We start from the raw sequence: 27,867 nt of genomic DNA on the forward strand, positions 1-27,867 counted from the left end.
GGGGGACATAAATGTGCAAAAGTTCAGATTTTCCGAAGTGTATTTTAAAATTAGATAAGCGGCCAAATTTGTGAACTTCGAATAGTAGGGCGGGTAGGTATTTCTGAGGGGTAGACATAAAAGGTCATCTGCATAAGCGGATAGCTTATGTTCCATGGAGCCAATGCGAATCCCTGAGATATCTGTATTACCCCTAACCCTGCGGAGGAAAGGTTCTAGAACCAGGGTGAATATTAACGGGGAAAGGGGGCACCCCTGCCTGGTCCCATTACGAATGCCAAAGTGGTCTGAGAGTGTACCGTTTACCTTAACCATGGCTTTGGCGTCTGCGTATAGCGCCAACACCCAGCCCAACATATGCTCACTTAGACCCAGAGCTCTCAATACTTCTGTCATAAAGGCCCAGTTTATGCTATTGAAGCCTTTTCAGGGTCAATAGATAAAACTACTCGCTGGGTTTGGCCGGGTCCATGTTGTGCCCAGTGGAGCAAATGGAGGGCCCATATAGTATTATCTCTAGCTTCACTGCCTACCATAAAGTCAGTCTGGTCTGAGTGCACTAGTGTCACTATGTGGTGCCAGCGAAGGGCCAAGATCTTGGCAAAAAGTTTAGTATCTGAGTTTAGGAGAGAGAGATGTGTCTGTAATTAGCAAAAAAATTGGGGTCTTTCCCAGGTTTCAGTAACATGGTTATATGGGCCAAAAGGGCCTCTGGGAGAAGTGGGTAGAGGTGGTAATAGAGTTAAAATATCCACACACAGGTGATGCTAGGGTGGTGAAAAACTTTGTAGTACGTATTGGTGAAGCCCGGTCTTGGGCTCTTGACCGAGGGCAGGGAAGCAACCGCCCTACCAAACTTTTCAACAGAAATTGGGCTTTCCAGCTCCTCAAGAACCGTTGAGGGTAACGCAGGAAAGTTAGACTCCTTAAGATAAGCTTGAATCTTAGTGACCTGGTGGATGATATTGTCTTTTGGGTAGGAGGGAGGCATACTGTATAAGAATTCATAGAAGTGGTGGAATTCCGCCGCTATGGATTGAGTGTCAACCACTTGTTTGTCTTGGACAGACAAGGCGTGAACATGGTGGGATTCCTGTTGCTTCTTTAATTGCCTGGCTAATAACCTGCCACGTTTATTCCCTTGTTCATAAAAACGATGGGCAAAATATCTATGCTTATCTTTGGCCCTGAGATCCAAAGATAAACTAAGTGGCAGCGTCTCCAGGTGTTGGGCATCGACAGGATCAAAATTCGCCTTGGGTTTGATCTCAAGGGAGTGGATCCTTTCCAATAGCTCGTCAATTTCCTTCTGTTTTTTCTTTTTGATATGTGAACCATGGGAGATTATTTCCCCTCTAATGACTGCCTTGTGAGCTTCCCAGATTGCCTGGCTGGACACCTCCTCCTGGCAATTAGTTTCAAAGTACAATGTCAAAGTGTGGGTTAGGGCCTCATCTATCGCCTGGCCTGACACCTCCTACTGGCAATTAGTTTCAAAGTATGATATCAAAGTGTGGGTTAGGGCCTTATCATCTAAGAGGGACTCATTCAGTCGCCATGTCTGCTCAAGAGGGTGGGTGGAGACTGGGTGAAGGGTCAGGGTTATAGAGAAATGATTACAAATAGTAATGGATACAATAGTTGATGAGCAAACAAGTCTAAAATAAAATTGATCTACCATCAACAAATCAACGCGGGAATCATGGGTTTTGGAATAGTAGCTATAGTCTTTGTCTCTGGCATGGAGAGCATGGCAGCTGTCCACCAGATGTAGGGAGCGCAAATGTTGCTTAACGTGTTTGAGGGCTCTGAAGGACAGGGGTGTTTTCCCTGATGAGGTGTCCAGGCAGGGGTACAAAGCAAGGTTAAAGTCCCCACCCGAAACCAAGAGCCCCTCTCTAAAGCTCTCCAGTGTCCCCAGGGTCTTAGAAATAAAGTTTACAGTTCTCAAATTGGGGGCATAAATCGAGGCCAAGGTATAGTGATGGCCATTCAACATGGCTTTGAGAAAAAGAAAACGACCTTCAGGATAAGCTAAAAGAGACTTGGAGGGAAAAAGGGCATGATTTACGAATTGCTATTGTCAACCCCCTTGCATTAGGGATGGGAGATGGTTCATGAAGGTAATCAGAGAAAGGAAAAGCCGCTCAGGTGTATCAGTCCAACCTGGTGCTGGTAAGACCCGTCATCCGGATTGATGCAAGAGAAGTAGTGGAACCGCACTCAGGTGAATGAAAGCAATAAGATCTCTTTATTCTTCAAAGTCATAAGTAGACAGACAGTGCAGGGAACAGGTGATCCAAGGTTAACGCGTTTCACGGCACACACGGCCTAACGTGCTAACCTTGGATCACCTGTTCCCTGCACTGTCTGTCTACTTATGACTTTGAAGAATAAAGAGATCTTATTGCTTTCATTCAGATGGTTCATGAAACCACTGGTTGAAAGGCAAGAGAGGCAAACGTGGGGTGAACCTTGCCGTGACGTTTGTCTCCTGCAAAAAAACAATGTCTGCAGCCAGGTGACGCAGTTCTTGCCAGAGATAACTCCTTTTATGCGGTGAGCAGAGACCTCTCAAATTATGAGACACAATTTATAGATTATGAGCCATGGTACACATTTAGGTTTGAATGTGTAATAAAATAGGCTAAGTACTGCATCACCAACATAACTAGACCTAGATGTCTCATAAAGAGACACATCATTAGTCGAGATTACATCCTCAAATACACCTAAAAGTAAAAAATAACATATAAACAGCTGAAACTAGAGGAGAACAGTGTAATACCCCACAATGGGGGGTGTACTCACTAAAGGGGAGATGGATACGGACAGTGGAGAACAGTCCATGTCCGGGGCCCTCTCCCAGTCTGCAACCAGGCAAAGTACAAAGTCCCTTAACATGGGACCAACCTATGGGGGGGGGGGGGGGGGAATGACTGAGGGCATGAGAGAGCATAGTGCATTAAGCACTCCCTGGGCAATCTCAAAGAAAGAAAAAAAACATGAATATTATCAAACCTCGTGGCAGAAAAAAAATGAGTGTCAAAAAATTAAAAAAGAGGAGATTATCCTCCAGATATGTCCACACATTACAGTATAGGAGTATGGTGGATTGGGAGGAGACACTACTTGCAAGCTAATAGCAGTTCAAGTGGTTGGAGCTTGAATCGGACCCTGCCTGCGTCTGCTGGTGTGATTCCTACGGCGTGAACCGGACGAAGCTTGACACCAACGTTCAGGGAGCTGTGGTAAAGGTATGGAACTGTTCAATCCCCAGTCTGGAAAATCAGTCGGAGGAAGATCCAGTGTATCCACAAAGTAACCATTCCGAGTTGTTGTCAAGCGGAAGGGAAAACACTAACGGTAATTGACACTCACCGATCGCAAAGCCTCAAGCAGTCAATGTACAGCTCTACGCTGCATAAGGGTGTGGCGTGATAAGTCAGGGAACAGTGAAAGCTGAGCGCCATCAAAGTCCACGGTGGGTTTGCCACGAACGGCTCTCATAATGACCTCCTTCACAGAGTACTTATGTCATTTACATATGACATCTTTCAGGTTAGCGGTATCATCTGGAACAGGCAATAGAGCCGGTGGACTCTGTCCACTTCAATGTTGTCGGGCACGGATTCCGGAAAAGACCCTGTACGGTTGGGAGAAGGTCAGGAGCACTAATAGCTTTAGGCAGACCTCTAATGCGGATGTTCTGGCATCTGTCTCTGTTTTCATAATCATCAAGTTGATCCAGGAAGGAGTTCAAAACCTCCTTATGGTATTTAGTAGTGTCTTGAATTGAGGAGACAGCCTGCATAATGTCTTCCTGCCCAGTTTCCACTGCTTTAACCCTGTGGCCCAGTGCAACTGTGTCCTCCCTGAGCCCATCCACAGCTTGTTTGCAGGACAGTTAAACAGCAGCTATCAGTTGCTGGATATCAGCTTTGGTAGGAAGGGCTTAATGTGTTCCCTAATGTCCCAGTCTATGTCAGTGATATCAGAGTCTGGGTGAGGGGAGAACTGACCCATGGAGTGTGTGGAAGCCGAGGGGCTAGGGTAGTGCACCTCTTGTGTGCTTCTGGCGCTGGAAGAGCCGACGATGGAAGCTGGGGAGCCGCGCTGTGGTGCATTTTGCGATGGCGCCATCTTGCCAGAGTGTCCAGGGCACGCAGCATGATGAGAAAAGAAGGCTTGTAGCCCACCCGCCGGCATTTTATCACTGCCCGGTGTTAGGGAATCAGTGCGGCCACAAAATGGCGAGTGTGGTGGAGGAGGATTATGACCTGCTATTGGGAGCTGTAAGGGATCAGAGAGCTCTAGGTCGCACATCCGCTCCACATGCAGTCCAGGCCACGCCCCACATTTGAAAAATTTTGATTCACTGACTTAATACTGTGCTGAGATTAGCATTTACATGCACTGCTGTAGTAGCCTCAGGACGTGCACTGCAAGTGCACTTGGAAGTGCAGTTGCTGTATATCTAAGGGGAAGATCTGAAATGAGGGGAAGCTCTGCCGATTTCTATCATTCAATCATGTGCAAGCAAAAATGTTGTTTTTTATTTTCCTTGCATGTCCCCCTCAGATCTACAGCGCACTTGTAGTGCACAATGAACTTGCTGTTTGTAAATAAACCCCATAATCGGCAACCAGAACCTCCTTTTAGAATTCCAAACTCTTCCTAAATCATTGTGTTTGGTTAAAGTAGTTTACATCAGCAGTGGGGATATATTGTGGTTGGTGTTTATGTACCTCCGCCCTTCAAACACGAGGTCCTGTATACTATTTTGGAGAGGATTTCCCCTTATTGTCCTGCAAAAATACTCATACTGGGAGATTTTAATGCCATCCTCTCTCCAGATCTGGATAGGCCTGTGCCTCCCAAAGCCTTTTCTGGAGAGCTGCTCAACTGGGCACTTGCAGCGGAGGTGGCTGAGGTCTAGAGATGGAAATACCCCTCTAAAAAAGTCTTCTTATGCTTCTCCACCTCCTACAAGATGTCCTCCAGAATAGATTATGCATTTGCTAACCCTGCCCTGTTTGCTGATGTGAAGGACATCAGGAATCTGCCCACCATCATAGCGCATTGTCTGTCACACTGGTTGTTCTCGCAGCGGCTTCATGTGGCGTCTTGGTGCCCATTGGATCTCACAGCCTGACATCTCCGTTCAAACTCCACCAATTCTGAAGAAATACTGGGACTCTAATGTTGGGACATCCTCTCCCAGTCTAGGATGCGTTCAAGGCCTTCACGAGAGGTCATTATACGTCTGCAATTAAGGCGGTAAGGGTGCAGCAGACCGCCACCACGGCCGCCTTTGAAAAAGAAATTGAGGATGCTTCTGCCCAGTATGGGTCAGACCCCTCTGTTCCTAATTTTGAAGAGCTACAAGCTTCCAAGCATAATTTGCACATTTGTCAGAGGTCACGCGCCTAGCGCTATATCATGCAAAGCAAAATTTCTTTGAGCAGGTTGACAGGAATGGCAGGTTGCTGGCGATAATATCTCAGCATGATGTACCACTTACTTTAATCCCGGAACTTACTTCCCCCACGGGGGGCCATTACTTCTCCAGAGGCGATACTCGGTGCGTTCCGAGACTACTATTGCAACTTGTATACCACTACACTTTCCTCTGACCACTGCCCCGAGAGTCTACAGTCCCTCCTGGATCTGATAGCCCTGGGCTGGCTCTCTTACCTGAGAGATCCCACCTGGTTCGCCCGATCACCACTGAAGAGGTCCTTATTGTGCTTAATTCCCTATCCGGGGGTAAAGCTCCTGGTCCGGATGGCCTGCCAATAGAATTTTACAAGGCCCATGCAGATCGATTGGCCCCATTGCTGGCCTCATTGTATACCCATTGCCTCAAGGATGGTGCTCTCCCCCCGCTCGATGGCAGAAGCCCATATCATTCTTTTTCATAAGCACACTAAAGATCCAAAATTGTATGCTTCCTATAGGCCCATAGCATTACTTAACAATACTCTTAAAATACTAACCAAACTACTTGCCTCCAGGCTTCAGTCCATACTCCCTTCCATCATAGATCCAGACCAAACTGGCTTCATGGCACACAGGTCAACGGATATCAACCTCCGCAGATTATATACTAATCTTCAAGCACAGCATGTTTACCATTGCACTAGAGTGGTCGGCTCTCTCGATATAGAGAAGGCATTTGACTCGGTTGGATGGGATTCCCTCTGTTATTTATTCGATGGCTGCAGACGATTTATAGCTCGCCGACGGCTGCCATTCACCTGGGGGGGGGGTCTGTCTCCTGCTTTTGCCCTGTCACGGGGTACATGGCAGGGTTGCACACTCTCTCCGGCACTTTTTGCCATTCCCATGGAACCGGTGGCTGAGGTGCTTTGTGTTTCGGCACACATTAAAGGACTACAAATGGCGTAGCTGGAGGGGACCATAGCCCTGTATTGCAGACGATCTCCTGCTATTCTTAAATAACGCTGACTCCTTCCTCAGAGTTGCATTGCAGATCCTAGACGAGTTTTCGAAAGTGACGGGACTGAAGGTCAACTAGTCCAAATCGCAGTTGCTCGTGATCAACCTGGAGGCCTGGCGGGTAGCGCCACTAGATATTCAGTTGCAGTGGGTGGACAGATTTTCCTGTCTTGGGGTATGCATTTCACGGGATGTGTCGGAATTCATCCCTCTCAATCTAGATCCGGTTGTCTCGGCTGTCAAGGCCAGGCTGAAGGCACGGGAGAACCTACCGCTCTCTCTTTTGGGACTCATTAATGTACTCAAAATTAAGATATTGCTTACCTGTTTCGTAATTCAGCCACAGTGGATACCGAAGTCATTCTTCTCCAACCTAAATAGAATCTTCTCTTTTTTTTGTGGGGCCCATGTCCTCCCAGATATAAACTCTCCACTCTCATGCGCCCCTCTTCACAAGGTGGCTTGGTGTTCCCAGACTGCCATAAATACTTTATAGCGTCTCAATTGGTCACCGCTACTTGGTGGCTTGCTCTTGATGTTTACAACTCTGCGGTGGTTGTGGGGGCCGCGGTGCTGGGGTCTGTGGAGGCATTGTCGAACTTGCTTTTCGAGGTCCGCCTGGACTCCCTCCATGAAAACGAGCCTGTGAGCCTTGAAAATGGGACTACTGCTTGAAGCGTACCCTGGTACGGGGGTCTCCCCTAATGCCCCCTTATGAAATAATCCCACCTTGCCACATTTATTTAAAATTTCAGACCCTATTTTGTGGACCAAATATATTATTGAAAATGTCTCGGATGTCACCTCGGATCTCTCTCTCCCCTCCTTCAAACATCTAATGACCCATAATACCATTCCATCATCGCATTTATTTAGATATTTACAGTTGTCCCATGCCTTCGGGTCTCAGTTTCCTCCTGGAGAGACGCAGGTGGTGCAGCCGACTCTGGAAAGGGTTTTACGCTAGTGCTCGGAACAGTCTGTATGCAAATCTCCTCCGAGTCTCCTCTTCTGAGCTCTCTGACCTGCGCCAATGTTGGATCCGGGATGTTCCGGACTTAGATTCGGAGGATTGGGTGAACGTGTGGGACTTCCCATTCAAAATTCTTGTTTCCCTCAGAGACTGCCACATACAGTATAAGATTGCCCATAGGGCGTATCTTACCCCCTACCGTCTCTATAAAATGCGTGCCTCTCTTTCCTCGGAGTGCTGGAAGTGTGGCCATGATCCGGGTGATTTCATCCACATTTTTTGGGCCTGCCCGGAGCTTACCACATACTGGTCACATGTAATTTCGGTGATAAATGACATTTTACAGGTCTCCATTGTTCTATCTCCCAGAATTTGTCTCTTGGCTCTGGTGGACTTGGTGCCTAGGGTGACCGAACAAACTCTTCTGGGTCTTTTACTGTTTTACGCCAGAAAAAATATTACGCTTCACTGGAAACAACGAGCTCCTCCCATGCTTTCTCAGTGGAAGAAACTGGTGAATGATGTGACACCTCTTTACAGAGATACCTATTTTCATAGAGGCTGCCCAAGAAGCATGATAGAGTATGGGCCGGGTAGCTGGCGGACTCCTCTACAGCCATGACTGACTAGAGACTGGTCTTTCCCCCTGCCCTGGGTCTAACGTGCCGTGAGCCCACAGTGCCATGGCCTTGGTTTTTATTGTCCTGCAGCATTTCATTTTAAATTAATGTTCTTCTCTTGCCTTGTTTTACTGGCAGCATGCTGTGTGTTGGCTTCCCTAACCCCCGTGTGGGTAACCTCTTATGCATTGTATGATATTTTGGTTATTGTTTAAAGAACCAAGCGCACTTGTTTTGTTATATGTGTTAAAAACAAATAAAAAGATTTAAAAAAAAAAGTAGTTTACATCAGCTTTAAAGGAACCCTGTTAAATCATCAATGTTCATATCATAGCTATTCAGAATAATTGACACTTTAATATCTACTTGAAACCCCCGAATGAGTGCAGAAAACTGTACCCAACAGTTGTCAGCAAAACAAAAGCAGAACACTTTAAGCTCTTTGTCAGCTTATGATACCATAAAAAAACTATATAATATTACATATTTAATATAGTACATAAGGCCCAGAGTGCTTATTATTATTCCAACCAACCTGTAGCAAGTCCACCACCTCTGACCATCAATTGCTCTAGCATACTTTATTTGCAGTTTCTGACAGTCCTCCCTAGCATAACTCAACATTGTACTATATGCAGTCCTTTGGATGTAAAGAGCTACATTGTTTTCTTTGACATACAGCACACTACAGCTATGAAAGTAACTAACCACTAATACAATTATGTATACAAAAGAAACAAATAAGATGCAACTAAGTTTTGTTTCCAGCCTTATAAATTATGATTATACCCAGGTGTTGAAGAGTACTGTAGAGCTTTCTTCATCAAACTCTCCTCCATCTCAATGGCTGTCCCATCCTCCAATGTTATGCTGGCAGCTTTGAATGGAAATGTATTTGGATTTGGAATTCCCCCAGCTAAGGATATCACTGAAGGTGGAGATCTCATTAACAGATCAGCTAAAAATAAAAGATAAACATAGTAGAGTTATTATAGGAAAAAAAAATCATTGAACAAGTCGGCACCACAAAATTGATCACTATTATTAACCACCTCCCACCCGGCCACCTCCCACCACTGTACATATACGCCGGGTGGTAGTATCGTCCTTCTGATCGGACGTTCCGGAACGTCCTTCAGATGGAGCGAGATCACGCCGCCGAGGGCACGTGCAGCGGCGCAATCTTGATGTGCCTGTGTCCCTTGGACACAGAGCAACAAGTTGCGGCAGGAGGGCCCTGCGATTGGCCCTCCTGACCACATGATGGCTGTGTCCAATCACAGCCGTCATGTAATATAAATACAGCCGTTGTAACGGCTTTGATCTCTTCTTCTTCCAACACAGGATCCTGTCAGTGAGGAGAAGAAGATGATCTGTGCTGCAGCCAGGGGGATCATTGAGTTTTTCTAATTACTCACTGATCACAGGGGGGGGTCTGTGCTTGTAATCAGAACATGGATTACCAGTGCAGCCCTGGGGGGGGAGGGGGGTGCCACTAGAGCCACCAGGGATGCCCACCCATGACCACCAGGGATGCCCACCATGGCCACCTGGGATGGCAATCAGGGCTCAGAGAGCCTGCCAGTGGTGCCCTCCCTATCAGTGCTGCCCACCAATGCCATCTATCAGTGCTGCCCACCAGTGCCCATTATTGCCATCTATCAGTGCCACCCACCAGTGCCGATTATTGCCCACCAGTGCTGTCTATCAGTGCCCATCAGTGCCGCCCATCAGTGCCACCTATCAGTGCCCATCAGTGCCACCTATCAGTGCCCATCAGCGCTGCCTATCAGTGCCCACCAATGCTGCATATCAGTGCTACCTATCAGTGCCCATCAGTGCTGCATATCAGTGCTACCTATCAGTGCCCATCAGTGCTGCATATCAGTGCCACCCCATCAGTGTCTCCTCATCAGTGCCTGTCAGTGCGGCGTCATCAGTGCTCATCAGTGCAGGGAAAAAACTTTATAACCTAAACAAAAACTTTTTTTTTTTTTCAAACTTTTTGGTCTTTTTTTATTTGTGCACCAAAAAAGAAAAAACCTTGTGGTGATCAAATACCACCAAAAGAAAGCTCTATTTGTGGGGAAAAAATGACACAAATTTGGTTTAGGTACAGTGTGGCATGACCGCGCAATTGTCATTCAAAATGCAACAGCGCTAAAAGCTGAAAATTGGTCTGGGAAGGAAGGGGGTTTAAGTGCCCAGTATTGAGGTAGTTAAAGAACTAAAAGTCTTGACCTGCTAATTACATCAGGCCACCCTTCCCCATAGTGACTTGCCTCATTAAAGTCTGCTGATAAAAAACATGTGGTGAAAAAATTAGATAAAATATATGTAGCACCTTACAGGTAGGTGTTAGGTAAAATATATAGTGGGCCTTGTCTGCCTAACAGCCGGGCTGTGATTTGTTAGGTAGGGTGTCAGGGCTTCCAGATGTTCCTCCTGAAGGGAGAAGTATCCTCACTGGCTCCTGTGAGAGGCTTCTCATAGGGCAGTGTGGGAAGCCCAATCAGGGGACACATCCCAGCTTGTAACTACCCCAGAAGGCAGATTAGGCTGAAAAGGGTTCTGGGAGTGGGTATAAGTTTGGGGGAAGTGCATGGTACAGTGTCTTTGGCGGGAGCAGAGTCCCAGGAAGGAGAGTGCGGCTGCCTCTCCTCCTGTCTGAGGAAGGTGGATGTCTCGGGGGGGTTGCCTGAGAGTCCAGAGAGTGCTGAGTTGAGCTGAGGGGGATCCGGTGTGCCGAGAGCTTGCAGAGAGAGAGGGGTCCAGTCCCAGGAAAGCCTACACAGGTCGTGAGTACTGCAGATTGCCCCTGGAGGTCTGCCTAGAGTCAGAGGGGACCACTCCGGAAGAATTTCGGGGATCCAAGGTCAGCTAGTTGTAAAGGGACTACCTAGGTTGAGGACCCTGAAGTGTAAAGGGGGTACATAGTTAGTGGACCCTGAAGAGTTCAAGGAGCATAAAGGGGGCACCAGCAGTCTGGGCCCTGAATTGTATTGCATGTGCCAGTTACAGTGTTAGCTATTTGGAGTTCTACACAATACTACCTCAAGCTGTGCTAGGTGGGGGAGAAGTATTCAAAGACTTACACAGTGAAGCAGTGTCAGGAGTTCTACAGTTCTCAGTCTTGGATCTACTGGACTACAGGTCGGGGATTCAACACTTCCTCTGTTGTACAGAGAGTTCTCAGAGTCAGTGAGTGTTGGCTGGCGCTGGCTAGCGTCAAGGAAGCACCAATGGGCATTTTTCCAGCATCAAAGTCCCAATTGTAATTAGTTCAAGCCAAGAGGAGTATCCCACTAATTCCCTTCTCCCATCCCCTTAATTTATAATAAAAACCACAAACAAAGATGCCAGAGTTGTCACTGTTTCAATTGTCACACCTGGGGACTCAGCTCACATGGGCTAGAGAGGATTCCGGTACTAATGGCAGACCCACATCAGGCCACAGGTCTGGAAACCTTGCTACATATAAAAGCCAGACATAGATGGGTTGAAATTCATCCGGTTCAGCAGGGATCGGCTGAATTTCGATCCATCTATGGTCAGGCTGATTGTACTGAAGTGGATATATCAATCAACTTCAGTACAATCAGCCTGTCTGTTTTTTTTTTCAATCACTGCTAGCAGTTGAACATTATATTCTGACAGCAGGGAAACCTCCTGCTGTCAGAATACAACAGCGCAGTGGGAGGGATTCCTCCATCAACATTGACTGTGTTGATGGGGGAACTGATCGTAGTTTAAGGAAAAAAAATTGCATAATGTATGGCCTGCCTTGTCTCTGATTTCCTGCACTGGACACGGTGACACTGAGGTCCTTCTGGTAAAATCTTCGGAATGCGGAGTATCCCGAATCTCCACAGTGTAGAGGTGTTTTCTCATGAGATTTGGAATCCTCATTGTTCCCATGATCTTATCAGAAGGATTGTGATTTCACCTTTCCTAGGTGTTATGGGCAAAAGCTGGGGATAGGTATTGTTTTCTATCCCTTTTTTTTTTCCTCACAGGTTTTTCTTGTACAACTTATTTCTGCAATTTGGTATGAGTAGGGGGCCCTGAAGTAATAAGCATACCTTGCTTTTTTTTGCATCTAGCAAAAATATTTGGGCAGCAGACACACCCTTGCCACACAAGCCACCCCCCCAAACATGCAAATCATGATGAAATAAATTGCTGAAATCTCACGATTTCAAACCTGCATTTCATTGTGAGTTTTGGGGCGATCTGAATGATATTTGCGCGGGTTCATGCACAGATGTCTATTGAAATCACCCCCGAACTCACCAAAAGTAGTGCAGAAACTACTTTTAGAAATCGGTATGGTGCAGAAAACTCAGCATTGCACTGATTGGGACAGTGTTGTTCCCGGTAATAGGCTGCAATTTGACATGTCAAATCGGGCCAATGTGAACGGGGGCTTAAACCTATTAGGGCTTTTTTTTATCACTACGTTCGTTTATACAAGTGTTTTAAGCCAATCACTGCAAAAATTTGATCTGAAGGGTTTTTGGAAAATGAAATGCAATATAAAAAAAAAGTGTTAGAAGATAAGAGTGGCAGTAAAGAGCTTTGTCTAGGAACCAGTTGTCTGGCACCCGTATATATATAATTCAAAAGTGAAGTATGGTATTTAGAAAAAATAAAATAAAATAAAATTATACTCCCCTAAATGGATGCAGCATCAATCAGCTGCTGCATCTGCCCCCGTTGGCTCTGCACTGAGAACTGACATTTAAAGACCGCTGATCGCTCATTTCTCAGCATTCTGTGACTGTCAGTCTCCAGCTCATTGCTCTGCCCCTCCAGCGTTCACTGGAGTGCTGGGCTGTGGAGGGTATGAATAGTTGAGAGAGGTTGAGCCAGTTGTCGGTCCAGGCTTGTGAACAGATCCTGACCACATAGTCGAGATCTTTTCCAAGCCTGGACCGACTCTGATCTCAACTGATAGCGGGCTTCAGCAAGAAACGGATCACAGGAATGCCCTCCTTGGATCCATAGAAGTATAGCCAAAATAGTTTTGGCTATACTTCTCCTTTAAGGACAGTTATTTAAATAATGATGACTGCAGAAAATGCTACAATTTATGTCAAGCATCATTCTAGTAAGTAGTGTTTATTTACTATAAAGTTATATAAAAAGTGACAATCCACCTTGCTGTCAGCATACTTAGATCAGGAGCCTTTGGGTCATTCAACCACCATCATATTCTCAAGACTTAAATACAAGGATAACTTTAAAGGAAATCTATGGTCACAGCATATACTTTTATTTCATGACTTGGTTGTAATTTCAATGCAAACAATAGTTATTTTTGATAATCAAATATAAATATGTATTATTTGAAAAATCACCTTTCGTGTTGTGATTGCTGCCTGTCTCCTGGCCATCTCTTTCTACAGCTTCCTGGATTCCCTGCATGCTTTGAAGCCTCTCCACAGTTGTGTACTTTCAATGTCTAAGGACTACATGTCCCATGTAACCTTGTTGCCTGGGAGCAATGATTCTAATACTGATTCTGGCACCTAAAACTCCTCCTCTCAGCACCCATGTAGTTAAATATAAATATGTATTATTTGAAAAATCACCTTTCATGTTGTGATTGCTGCCTGTCTCCTGGCCATCTCTTTCTACAACTTCCTGGATTCCCTGCATGCTTTGAAGCCTCTCCACAGTTGTGTACTTTCAATGTCTAAGGACTACATGTCCCATGTAACCTTGTTGCCTGGGAGCAATGATTCTAATACTGATTCTGGCACCTAAAACTCCTCCTCTCAGCACCCATGTAGTTCAGAAGGCAGGCTCTGTGAATTCTTTGATACAAGAGTGGGCATAGTGAATATCCGCAACAGAATTAAAGTAAATGCAATAAAGTGAAGTAGTGGGGGGGGGGGGGAATTTCTGTATGGACAAGGTAGATATCCTATTGAATCCCAGGCACTATTCCACAATCAAGAGCTAGAGGGGAGAAGTTCCCCCACCCTTCCCCCAATAGGAGAAAAAGGCAGAAGAAAAGAGGGGATTTTATGGTGCCTTACACACAAAAACAAAAATATAAAAATCTGAATAATTTATTGATACATCAAATGTTAAAATCAAAGAAAAAACTATAATGTGATTAATTTAGTCGTCTGGAGTGTGAAAATGGGGTCCCCACCAGGTAGTCATACCCAATGTTAGATCTCTCAGAATGATTAAAAGCAGGAGAACAAGATCCTGATGAGCTGGTAGGAGGCCTATATTTCCTACAACGGAAAGAAGGATCAAGAGGAGAATACGCTCACTATTCTGCTAGTTAACCCCCAGTCCAGAATACTGTATATGTGTTCAATGTGACTGCCAAACCACAATTCACACGTATTGGTGCACACTTAGGTCAGCTTCTTTCATATACCAACCAACAGTCACAGAACACCTCGGGAGCATCACCTCTCGAGTGCCTATTGGTAACCGTAGCCTTTGGTCTCGAAATCAGTGTCAGAAACAAACAGCTTCAGTCAGTGCCAGCCGTTCACCGCCTCACCCGTCCGATACCCATTTTTTTGGGGGGGGGTTGTGTTGTTGGTCACCCATGGACGTTCTTGACTGTCTCTCTGATTTATAGACTACTTATTCCTCTGGCATAACGATCTATATGCATAAAATTGATTATTCATCCTTATACTAATAGATTTATCTGCCCGGATATCCTGTATTTCTTATATGTGTAGACACTAGTCTAATCAAGCTGTAAGAGAGAATGGTATATACGTCATTTCTGGGGAGAGCACTGCGTCTTCAGGCCGTTCTATGGGCTGTTGGAGCGCAGCGCGGGGAGCGTGAGGCAGAGGATGGTGTTGGGCTTACACGTGACTATGTAGGAGGAATTTAAAAAGCGCGCCAATCCTGCCCACAGCCGATGGATCAGACGGGTGAGACGGTGAAAGGCTGACACTGACTGAAGCTGTTTCTGACGCTGATTGCGAGACCGAAGGCTACGGTTACCAATAGGTATATTCACATATACAGACTGTATCTAATGCTGGGTTCTATATCCTTGTTTCCCCCTAATATGAGATTGGAGGAAAGATAACAGGGGATTCTAATAACATAACTTTTCTAGGCACTTGAGAGGTGATGCTCCCGAGGTGTTCTGTGACTGTTGGTCGGTATATGGAAGAAGCTGACTTTAGTGTGAATTGTGGTTTGGCAGTCACATTGAACACATTATAGACTGGGGGTTAACTAGCGGAATAGTGAAAGTATTCTCCCCTTGATCCTTCATTATTATATGGCCCAGGAAGCCCCCCTTGAAGAACATCACCCAATTTGGGCAAACAATTTTTTAGATGTAGGATTTATTAACTGTACATTTTATAAGGCTAGATTAAAACCAGGGGCTATATTATCGGTATATTATAAACAATACTTATTCACATCAATTATTGGTGACTTTAAAAAAGAAGGGGATTTTAAAACCAGCTATATCTCCTTATAACTCTCCCATCCACCCTGTTGCCAAATCAGATGGATTATACAGATTTGTCCAAGACACACTATAAATGTTATTGTGAATGTATTTTAACCATGGTGAATTATTGACAACTTTTGATGGACGTCCTTTAATGAAAATCCACGTGGTGAAAATTCAATTAATTATTATGAGCTCATTAATTATGGGTAGAAAAGAGTGCACTCTTATTAAACAACATGGCCATATGTTTTGTCTGGAAAGTGTGATTAATAAATGTTTGTTGCTAACTATTTGATTATTTCTAGAAATGTAATGGTAACCCACTAAGTCCTTTCATTTTGTTTAAGTTTCTAGATAGTACTAAACAGTATCAATCCACCTGTCTGATAACGTTCGATGTCCAAGAACTAAAGAAGATTATAGAATCCACTGACAACTTGCATCATCTTTGTTTATATGAATGCAATGATAGTTTTTGTTAGAAATGGTTGTATACAGAGCAGCTAAATCATTTTGATGCTGTATGATGGGTATTCAAGTTTTTTCTGATTTTATATTTTTCTGTATTGTTCTTTTCATGTGTGTGTGTGTGTGTGTGTTTTGTTTAATTATGGCAGCATCTACTTTTGTATATTCTGTCATAACCATTGCAGTGGCCTGTAAGGCAGAACTACTTTTGGAGTGCGCAAACATTTTGAAAAACAGAATCCACAGGATGTGCACAGCACAGAAAGAGAAAGGGTTACACTAAAAGTTAAAGATTTAAACTTGGGTTTTACATATAACTGATATCTGTTTTCAAGTGAATTTTTCTATATGAATGGCAGTTTTAATTCAAGCCACTCGTGTCATTTATTATGGAAAGGGTAATCTCTTGTCTGCTCATAATTGTTGGTTTCTATTAGAGATAACCATGATTACTGCAATGGTTGCAAATTTTAAAGCAAGTCCTTCAAAATAGGGTGCTGTAAATCTTGATATATATATATATTTATATATATACTGTTATATCTGACACTTAGCAATCTTTTGGCCACATTTGATACACTTGATTATATTTTCTTTCTAAATGATTATCAAATTAGGACAGGCATGAAGAGTATGGTGACACATATATGTATGGGTAATATGTACACAGAAACTGGGGTAAATATAGATAAATATCTAAGAGTCCATTCACACTGCCGCGACTTGTGAGGCGACTTGTGTGCCCTCAAGTCGCCCCAAGTCGTTTGACATAACAAAAGCAATGTAAATCAATGAGAGCCGTCTTAATTGGCACTACTCAAGTCCCTCCGACTTCAGAAAAGGGTCCTGTACTACTTTGAGGCGACTTGTATCCGACTTGTTCCAATAGACTTCAATGGGAGTCGCCTCCAAGTCGGATCCTTATCTTATTTGAAGCGACTTGTGATCCGACTTTCCAGGAAGAAGAAGGAAAATTAACCAGGCATTCCCCACATTTCAGCCATGCCTACAGTTCCTATATACCATTATCTCTGCCTGGTCTGTGTGAGTGGCACTGGTGGACACAGATAAGTGGCACTGGTGGGCAGTGTCACTGGTGGACACTGATGGACACTGATTCGTGGCACTGGTGGACACTGATTCATGGCACTAATACGTGGCACTGATATGTGGCACTGGTGGACACTGATACGTGGCACTGGTGGACACTGATTCATGGCACTGATACGTGGCACTGATATGTGGCACTGGTGGACACTGATACGTGGCACTGGTGGACACTGATTTGTGGCACTGATATGTGGCACTGGTGGACACTGATACGTGGCACTGATATGTGGCACTGGTGGACACTGATACGTGGCACTGGTGGACACTTATTCGTGGCACTGATACGTGGCACTGATATGTGGCACTGGTGGACACTGATACGTGGCACTGATACGTGGCACTGGTGGACACTGATTCGTGGCACTGATACGTGGCACTGATATGTGGCACTGGTGGACACTGATTCGTGGCACTGGTGGACACTGATACATGGCACTGGTGGGCAGTGGCACTGGTGGACACTGATTCGTGGCACTGATACGTGACACTGGTGCACACTTAGTGTGAGGAAAGGGATATGCAGTGTAGTTAGGGTACTATATACCACTATTGTTAGATTCAATAATCTAGTTTCTTTAGGGAAAGTGTTAAGTGTCAGGGTGACCGTAGTGTAGTTTAGGGTGAACTGACTCTGACTGCTATGCCAGGGTGACCGAACTCATCCATGTCAGGGTGACCGCCATAAGAAAAAGATAATTTTTCTTAGAATTATTAATAGAGCAGGGTTGTGGCTCCACTCCTGTCACACCTGGGCATTTTTGTTTCAGGCGTTTATTGGGCTTTTTTTGTGGACGTCTTTGGAGGCAGGCATGACATCTGAACTTCTGTGTAGGGGTTTATATACACACACATATATGTATATATACACATACACACATATAGGTGTGAAAGGAGCAGAACCCTATCCCTGCACTACTGAAATTATTTGCAGGGATGTTGTTACCCTCCTTTCACACCTATATGTGTGTGTATGTGTATATATATATATATATATATATATATATATATATATATATATATGTGTGTGTGTGTGTGTGTGTATATATACCCCTATACAGAAGTTCAGATGTCATGCCTGCCTCCAAAGACGCTCAAAAAATGCCCAATAAACGCCTGAAACAAAAACGCCCAGGTGTGACAGGAGCGGAGTCCCATCCCTGCTCTAATAAAAATTCGAAGAAAAATTATCTTTTTTTTCCTGGTTCTGGACATGCTACAGAGCTGAAACTTCACAGGTACACTTTTTAGACCCCCCAGACACTAAATCCAAAGAAATCTCATTTTTTTTTTTAATTTTTTCAATAATTGGCTCTCTATCAAAAACGACAATTTTTAAGAACTTTTTTTTTGGTGGGCAATGAGGAAATAACAACACATCATATTCTGATTGGCCAAATACAAAGTCGTACAAAGTCGTCTATCATACAAGTCTCGCTGAAGTCGCGCTGAAAGTCGCGCTAACAAGTCGCCCCTTATGAGGCGACTTAGATGTCGCGGTAGTGTGAACCGGCTCTAACAGAAAAGTGTTGCGCAAGACAAGTAAATAATCGTGTACAAAATAAATATAAATGTGTACATATAAACACATATACGTGCTAAATAAACTTTCTCAAAATAAATTCTCTTCAGTAGTGCAAATCATAAATTGTGCAAAAATGAAGTGACTGGAAACCAAGTCCATCAGATAAATCCCATAGTCCAACACATATGATAACACCTCCCTGATTGTGTGAGTTCCCTTCACCATCTAAAGCGGCCTCTCACCTTGCTCATAGACCCGGGAATCACCTCGGGTCCACAACAGCTTTTTCCCTCACTGGGGAGTATAAGATGTAAATCCACAAACAAGGGGAGTAATCCAGGGTTCCACCTCCGATCTCATATAATGGCGATATGTACAGGAAGTAAAAGAAAAAAAATCTAGTGCTCTCTGCTTCATTAAACAAGGTATTTTAATAAACAAATGGCTGCACTTACATAAAAGGCACTCGGCAGTGCAAGCATGTAAAGCCTCTCATCACAGTTCAGGAAGGGATGTGATGTCGGGTATGCAGGCTCCGCCCCCTATACGCGTTACGTCAATGCTCTTTCAGCTGCAACTTCCTCTGACCCCTACAGAGATCTACAGCTGAGGTGGGAGACTCTGTCCATAGGACAACAATCAGTCGTATACTGCACAAATCTGGCCTTTATGGAAGAGTGGAAAGAAGAAAGCCATTTCTTAAAGATATCCATAAAAAAGTGTTCTCCTGCTTTTAATAGTTTTGAGAGATCTAACATTGGGCATGACTACCTGGTGGGAACCCCATTTTCACCCTCCAGATGACTACTAATCTCTTCAGGCCATTGAAGTGGTGTTAAGTCTTCATATTCTGGTCCTGAGGAAGCCCTATTGGGCTATTTTTATTTTTGTGTAAGGTACTATAAAATCCCCTCTTTTTTCCTGCCTTTTTCTCCTATTGGGGGAAGGGTGGGGGATTTTCTCCTCTCTAGAATTAAAAATGTTTAGTGATCTTCATTCAGAGTAATGAGAGTTGGGTAGAAATAATTGAAAGATGATGTAGAAATGAATATATGATTTTACATTTTGACTATACATACATTTAAGGATTTGCCTCAAACTGCCATTATGAAGCTACTATGGATGGTGTGTGCAAAAAATTACTGACAAATCTCATAATTTCATTTTTATATCATCTAGACAAATATCAAAAATACTCTGAATGCACCAAAAAGCTATTTGTGAAACGTTCATACAGACATGGAAACCATATGTTTTATGGAGAACGATATATGAAGCATATTTTGCATTGATGTACATTAAGGAACCTGAGAAAGTTCTATGTAAGATAGATCTATTTTTTATGTAGTACCACTATAAACAAGTGTTTTTGTATGTTCAGTTGGCCATTATCGTTCAATGAGGGCCAGAAAAGGTAGAAGAGGGGGAAGGGTGGGCTTGTATGTGAAGAGAGATTTGATAGTGAATATGTGGGATGATTGTTGCAGAGTGCGATTACTGGGTGCAGCGGAGTCGATTCAGATCAGATGTTGTGGAGTAACAGGAACTGGCTTCTTTATTAGAACATAACCACAAAAAGCAAAGATGTCACCTCACATGGTAAGATAACCAGAGACAGGAAAAAGAAACCAACAAGTACAGTACAATGTACAGGAAATACAACACATCATAGAAAAATGCATAACATATCACTGAGCATTAGCGACATCTAGTGTCCTGTTTGTGAATTGCAGTCAAGAGGCTAAGCTGAAAGTTGTTGTATCTCCAACACCCTTCTCAACAGCTAAGGCTTAGTCTATTAAACCCATCTTCTTTGTAAGCCTTGAGTGTCTTTCAGTGATCAGGGGCTTTGTAAGGATATTTGCTGTCATATCCTCAGTTTGGCAATAAAGTAACTCAAAGAAGACCTTGCTCTTGAAGATCTCTAAGAAAGTGGAACCTCACATCAATGTGCTTGGTTCTTGAATTAACCTCTTCCATGTGCGCAAGTACAAGCCATCCTTGATCGTCCTCATAGATTTCTGTTGGTCCCAACTGTGGTTGACTTAAGTCTGTTAATAGCTTTCTCAGCCATATAACTTCTTGGCTTGCCTGCGCTGCAGCAACGTATTCTGCTTCAGTAGACGACAGTGTAACAGAGAGTTGCTTTTTACTAGTCAAACTGATGGCACCTCCTGGCAGAAAAAATAAGTAGCCACTGGTAGATTTCCAGTCGCTGGTGTCTCCTGCCCAGTCAGCATCCCCATATCCTGTTAAGGTGCTTTCATCACTTGCTGGTAACTTTAACTTGTAGTGCGAAGTCCCTTTAAGATAGCGAATGATTCGCTTTAAAGCATGGGTGTCCAACCTTTTGGCTTCTCTGGGCCACATTGAGTGTAGAGAAATTTTCTCGGGCTGCATATAAAATATATACTATAGTTAGGGATATAAGGGATATTAGGGGTATAAAACGCCGCCGCGCCCTCCCGTGCTGCCGTGCCCCCCCCCTAAAGCCCCCCAGCACTAATTGAACACAACTAGTGGATGATCCCCTCTGAGGCAGCCTCTGTGGCCATGCCCCTGACTCAAATTCCTTCCTCCCCAGAAAAAAAAAAATTGTCAGGGGGCAGTGGGCCGCATTGCCTGGGGTTCCGGGCCACAGGTTGGACATGCCTTCTTTAAAGTATTCCAGTCCTTTTGACTTGGCATTGAAACCTTTCTGCATAGGATTTCAACAGTTGCTGCAATGTCCGGCCTTGTAGCAGTGGTAAGAAACAGCAATTTCCCTATTGCCTTCCTGTATTGAGTATGAGCAGGTAATGGGTTATCTTGGCAATTCATCTCCTTTAGGTAGTTGATTTCCATAGGAGACTTTCCTGGTTTGGCGTCTTCCATTCCAAATGTTTTAATTATTTCTTGTATTTTGTGTCTTTGGTTCAGAAGAAAGCTGCCATCTTCCTCTCTCTCGATCTGGATGCCGAGGTAATTCTTTATGATGCCAAGGAATAAATGGATATTTTGCGCAGCCAGTACAGCAGCACAGTATGGGCGCAACAAAGTTAATGAACAGTGTGCCACATTTCAATTTTCTAGCCATCAGGGCATTATAAAAAATATATTAAACCGGCATTGGCATATGCTCTATGATGACCCTATTATCCGCAAACACATAAGCAGCGCCCCACAAATCATGTTTAAGCGGACGACATCTTTACGCGACCGCCTAACTGCCAGTTTTTATAAACTTAACAAACCCCCTTCTCCAAAATCTCATGGCACCTATAAATGCCGTCAATGTGCATTTTGTCCATGGGTAGCGGAGGGTACTAATGGTGAGATTTTGTCTCCTACCTTTAGAGCTGACTGCAACACCCAAGGGGTCATATATCTCATGTATTGTGACTGCGGTGTCTTCTACGTAGGGAAGACGATACGCCAATTTAGGTGTCGTATCAATGATCATGTATATTACTCTTCCAAAGGAAAAATGATCACCCCAGTCACAAGACATCTCGATCTTTATCATAGGTTTAACAATAAATACGCCCATTTCTTTGTGCTTGAGGTCATTCCCCAAGATCCCCGTGGTGGGGATTGGAATAGGCGTATCCTCCAAAAAGAATCCCTCTGGATTATACGGCTTAAAGCCACCAGTCGTCCTGGTCTCAATGAGGCTCAATCCTTCAAATCATTTTTGTAGGAGACTCATCAAGATATCTCTAGGTTTATATACCCTTATCCCTTTGGAATTGGTAATTGTCTATTTGTTTACTTGTTGAGATCTTCTCTCGTTTCAACTTCATTTATTCCTTATTATTAAAAAATGTATTTCTTTTTTATCATCATCAGTATTTTTCCCTTTCTCTCATTAACAGTACTATCTCTTTCATCTTCTTCCCTCCTACCTTTTCATTTTCGCTTCCTTTGTCTGTCCAATTGTGATTCATATCCATTTCTCCCTTTTGGAATTTTGACTGATTATACTTGTATATTACAGTTTGTTGTATGTGACATTTTTTGTTACTATATTTAAAATGTGTCTATATTACTATTGTTCACTGGTTTGTGGCGCACTCTCTGTGGCCTTCTTGCTACTTCCGATACGCCCCAGGTTTCAGTGGCTAGTATTTGATTATTATCCCCACTGTTTATATGGCATTAGTGCTGAGTGGCTATAATTCAGGGTTTACCCCACATGATGGCGCAATGGTGCCCTGTTTCTGCGGCTGAATGTCCCTGGGATCGCTGTGCGGCCAGGTAGCCACACACGGCGCTTTGCCCACTGGAGGGCGCTGTGTGTGGCGTTGCGAGCCGGTTAGGGACTCCTTTGGTGCCCCTCCCGGCTCCTCTTCTTCCGCGCGTCTCACTGCCTGGGTGCCAAACGCCTTCCTGTGCGGTTTGGTTCCGGTGTACGCACGGAAGTACTGGCCGGGGTTGGTCTGACGTCACGTCCGGTGACTCACTACCCGGGACTTAGAGGACTATAAAGAGGGCACTTCCTACGCCCTCTGCATGGTGGTTTATCCCCATCCGGGTATTCGCTTCGCTGTCCTTTTGAGTCTGATGTGTTGGTATCTCTTCCTTGGTAATTATATTTTTGCCTTTGCTCCTCTTTACATTTAATCGCTCCGCTTGGGGCTTTCATGTTTTCTTGCTGGCTTCTTTACTAATAATTGGGCTACTCATATTATGCCCATACTAGAGGGACTCCCCATATCCCGGATACCTTTATACCATATTTACTCTGGTCTTTTGTTTTCAATTGGTGAGTACATTTTCAACGCCTGCATTGCATACACTGGCTGCTTTGCTATCTGTAGGTTTTACCATTTTTCTTATTTTTCTCCCAATCTTTATGCTCTCTTCTCTGTAACAACAACAATAAACTCTCTGGCAGTGGTGATTGGTGTTCTATCTTATTATTTTTTACCACTATTTTCTTTTGCCTCCATTACTTTGTTCCTTATACCATTTCCCTTGGCGTGGCCTGTTGGGCTGTATAGTTGCTTCCCTGTATACTTAGGGGTACCTATACTATTCCCATGCTCCCCTGTTGGCACTTATCCTCTTCGGGTTACTCTGCATGCTCTTTATGTGCATCCTTCCCCAGGAGGGACTTTTCCCGGCTTACCCTTTTGTATTTTTGTGTATACATTCTGGTGTTATGTTTCCCCCCCCCCCTCCTTTTGATTTTCCCATTTCCCCCTTCCCCTCCTTCCTCTCCCTTCCCCCCTTTGTTCTCATTTCTTTTCTTTTGTTTACATGTTTCCTACTTCAGGTTACAACCATCGGTATCTGTCTAAAGCAGACATATACCCTGTTCACTTTGTCTGAATTGATACCAGCTGACAGACTCACCACAGCCGATACCACCCCCCCCCCCCGTTATTACTCATGATCTATATACCTGTTGTGCCAAAATACATCGGCCATTGTGAATTACTATTTGTCTCTACAGGGGTAGGTATACATTGGAAGTCTTCATTATTTATGTCTTCCCGGTCCCCACATCGGTCCCTATGTGTCCTTTCGACCGTTTGGACTGTTGCATCTATGTCTGCAACCACCTGGGGTTTTCCCTGTGTTTCTCTTCCCCCCTGTATGGAACATCTCCCACTCTTTCCTTAGCCTACCCTATGATACTGAAGTTTGATTGACTGTGTTTTTACACTATTATATTTTTGTATATATATATATATATATATATATATATATATATATATTGTGACAGGAAGTCAGGAAAATCTATGGGTGTTGTCACTGACGGGAGATATATTTCTGCTTGGTTTAGACAATTCACTAATTGCTATCAGGTGTCGGCTGCAGAGGTAGGCAGGAAGGTGTACGGAAGTTGAGAACACTTTCAGCTGTTCAGAATGAGGCAATTAAGATCTCTATAACTTGTCCAAAGGGAGTCTATTGATTGCTGTCTCCTGAGGCTGTGTAAGCTGGGGAGAGCAGTCAGATGAGAGACTTCTAAAGGTGAGGTGTTGAATTTTTTCTGTGTAAAGAAAACACAAATGGACATTTGAGTGTCTGCTGTAGAACCAGCAGGGTCTGCCCAAAGAGTAGGTTGGGAAGACTCCTTAGATAGGTTCCGGTGTGTGAGAAGGTAGACGCCCACAGTGGCCAGGATTTATTTTGTGTTTTATTTTATTTTGATGTTTTTGCTGCATGCACTGTTTTGAAGAAATTGGAAGAATAAACCATAAACTGTTGTTTTCAACCACTCCTCGGCTATCTCCCTGTGTGACGAACCCCCCCCCAAAAGGGGTTATCCACACCCGCTACCGAGCTAATCCCTCACATATGGTGGAGTGCCGCGGGCAGTTAAAGTAAACCCAAAAAAATGGAGGAAATACTGAAACAACTGATTATATCGAATGCAGCCCAACAGCAGGCAAATGCAGCTCAACAGCAGGCAAATGCGGATTTTCAGCGGAGCTTTGCAGCTCAACAACAAGCTCACCGAGAGGCCATTGAAGGCGTGGAACAGAGACACCAGCAGCAAATGGAGGCCATTGTGAAACAGCTTCAGAGACAGCAGACCGAGGTTGGGAGTCAGGCCAGTAACATACCGACTTTTCGGGTAAACCACTTATTGCCAAAGATGACTACAGATGAGGACCCTGAGATGTTTCTGACCACGTTTGAAAGAACAGCGGAGAAAGAGAGTTGGCCTAAAGAACAGTGGGCTGGACTAGTGGCCCCCCTATTAGCTGGAGAAGCCCAAAAGGCATATTTTGACTTGGAACTTGCAGATGCAAAAAACTATGATCGATTAAAAGTGGAAATATTGGCACGTTTTGGGGTAACCTTGGATGTCCGTGCTCAGCGGGTCCACAATTGGAGTTATCAGCTGAAGAAACCACCCCGGTCGCAGATGTATGACCTCATCCATTTGGCTAAGAAATGGCTGCAGCCAGAAATTCTGTCCGGACCAGAAATTTTGGAGCGAGTAGTCATGGACAAATTTCTTAGGTCTCTTCCTAACACCCTGCAGAAATGGGTAAGCCATGGTGGTCCGGAAACCGCAGACAAATTAGTAGACCTGGTCGAAAGGTACCTAACAACTGAGAATTTGACCTCTTTTTCGTAGCAGCAGTTTGCCCAGCGGTTTGCCCAGTGGATGATGAACCCATGCATTGTGACTTTCTGACAGAGAGACGACAGTTTTTTTTTGCAACCACATACACTGCAGTAAAGGGGAATGAGAAACCTTTATATAGAATGTGTTTAGATGGTAAAGATGTTGTGGTATTGTTGGATTCAGGTAGCCTGGTTACCTTAGTGAGAAGTGATCTAGTGGTGAAAAAAAACGTACATCCTAGGAAAATGGCGGTAGTTTGTGTACATGGGGACACTCGAGAATATCCGGTGACTACAGTTTCCTTTGAAACCTCCCTCGGTAACTTGTGTCACCAAGTGGGTTTAGTTCCCAAACTGCCACATGACGCCATTGTGGGAAGGGATTTCCCAAAATTCTGGGAACTCTGGGATTGCCCAGATTCCCCAGTAGGTGGTTCTTCTGAGCCTGAACCATCTACTCCAGAATCCTCTAACTGTGAGGATTATCCTGAGTTTCCGTGCTCAGTCTTAGCCGGGGAAACACCAGTCCCTAGGGAGGAGCCTGCTACCTCAGAAGAGGAACAGCGGCCGTTAGGGTTGGATGACCTTAAAGTGCACCGAGAAAATTTTATCACTGAGCAATTGAGGGACCCCACATTGCTAAGAGCCCGGGAGAATGTAGTGAAGATAGATGGGGAGCTAGTTAACCCTGACGAGAGGATTGCCCTCCCTTACTTCATTATTGAGAGGGACCTCTTATATCGAGTGTCACAGAGGATAGAGGACACTGTTGAGCAACTGGTAGTGCCTAAACCGTACCGCAAGATGGTTTTGGAACTGGCCCATGGGCACATTCTTGGGGGACATTTGGGAGCAGAAAAAAACCCGGGAGAGAATCACCCAGAGGTTTTATTGGCCTGGGATCACTAAGGAAGTGGAATTGTACTGCTCTTCCTGTCCAGTGTGTCAGATTAATGCACCCATGCCCCATTTCCGTAGTCCTTTGGTACCCCTGCCCATTATCGAGGTTCCTTTTGAGAGGATCGCCATGGATTTGGTTGGGCCCTTACTGAAGTCCACAAGAGGGCACCAGCACATCTTGGTGATAATGGATTATGCCACCCGTTACCCAGAAGCGATTCCTCTCCGAAATACCTCTGCTAAAACCATAGCCAAGGAGTTATTTCAAGTTGTCACCCGGGTGGGTCTACCTAAGGAAATCCTAACTGACCAGGGCACCCCGTTTATGTCCAGGGTGACAAGAGAACTTTGTAAACTCCTGAAAGTGACCCAGTTACGTACCTCAGTATATCACCCTCAAACAGATGGGTTAGTGGAGAGGTTTAATAAAACGTTAAAACAAATGTTGAGGAAGGTGGTGGATAAAGACGGAAAGAATTGGGATTATCTGCTCCCTTATCTGATGTTTGCCATAAGAGAGGTTCCCCAATCATCCACAGGGTTCTCTCCGTTTGAGTTGCTGTATGGGAGGCACCCCCGGGGCCTACTTGACATTGCCAGGGAAACATGGGAGAGTGAGAGTTCCCCTCATCGAAGTGTGATTGAGCATGTTGCCCAAATGCAAGATAGAATTGCCCAAGTGATGCCGATTGTGAAGGCACATTTAGCCCAAGCCCAGTTGGCTCAACAAAGGATTTACAATCGTGGGGCCCAGGTCCGTTCTTTTGCACCTGGTGATAGGGTGTTGGTGTTGGTCCCCACGGTCGAAAGTAAATTCCTAGCCAAATGGCAGGGGCCCTATGAAGTATTGGAGAAAATAGGGATGGTGAATTATAAAATTAGCCAACCAGGAAGACGAAAACCTGAGCAGCTCTATCACGTGAACTTGTTAAAACCATGGAAGGATAGAGAGTCCTTGGTCGCTGAGACTACCCGAGTTTCTGCTCCAGTTCACCTGGCTGTCCCTGAAGTTGGGATAGCAGAGACTCTGTCCAAACTTCAGAAACAGGAGGTTAAAGAATTTGTGCTCCGTAATAGGGAGAAGTTTTCAGACCTGCCAGGTTGGGTCTCGGGAGTTAAACATGACATTATCACCACCCCAGGGGATAAGGTCAAGTTAAAGCCTTATAGAATTCCAGAAGCCCGGCGAGATGCCATTCGCCAGGAAGTAAAAAAAATGCTTGAGTTGGGGGTGATAGAAGAGTCAAATAGTGATTGGTCCAGTCCCATTGTCTTAGTGCCCAAA

At 44.5% G+C, this 27,867-nt stretch overlaps 1 protein-coding gene across 1 annotated transcript in view; it reads right to left on the reverse strand.

Moving 5' to 3' along the window:
• AADAT (aminoadipate aminotransferase) overlaps positions 1–27,867 on the reverse strand; it is a 157,036-nt gene that overhangs the window by 84,474 nt on the left and 44,695 nt on the right. The window contains exon 3 of the mRNA XM_082243989.1: positions 8,845–9,013. Within this exon, the coding sequence (XP_082100115.1) occupies positions 8,845–9,013 (169 nt within the window). The remainder of the gene's footprint in view (positions 1–8,844; positions 9,014–27,867) is intronic.

This window comes from Pelophylax lessonae, assembly GCF_965119305.1.
Source record: "Pelophylax lessonae genome assembly, chromosome: 1".
NCBI lineage: Eukaryota > Metazoa > Chordata > Amphibia > Anura > Ranidae > Pelophylax > Pelophylax lessonae.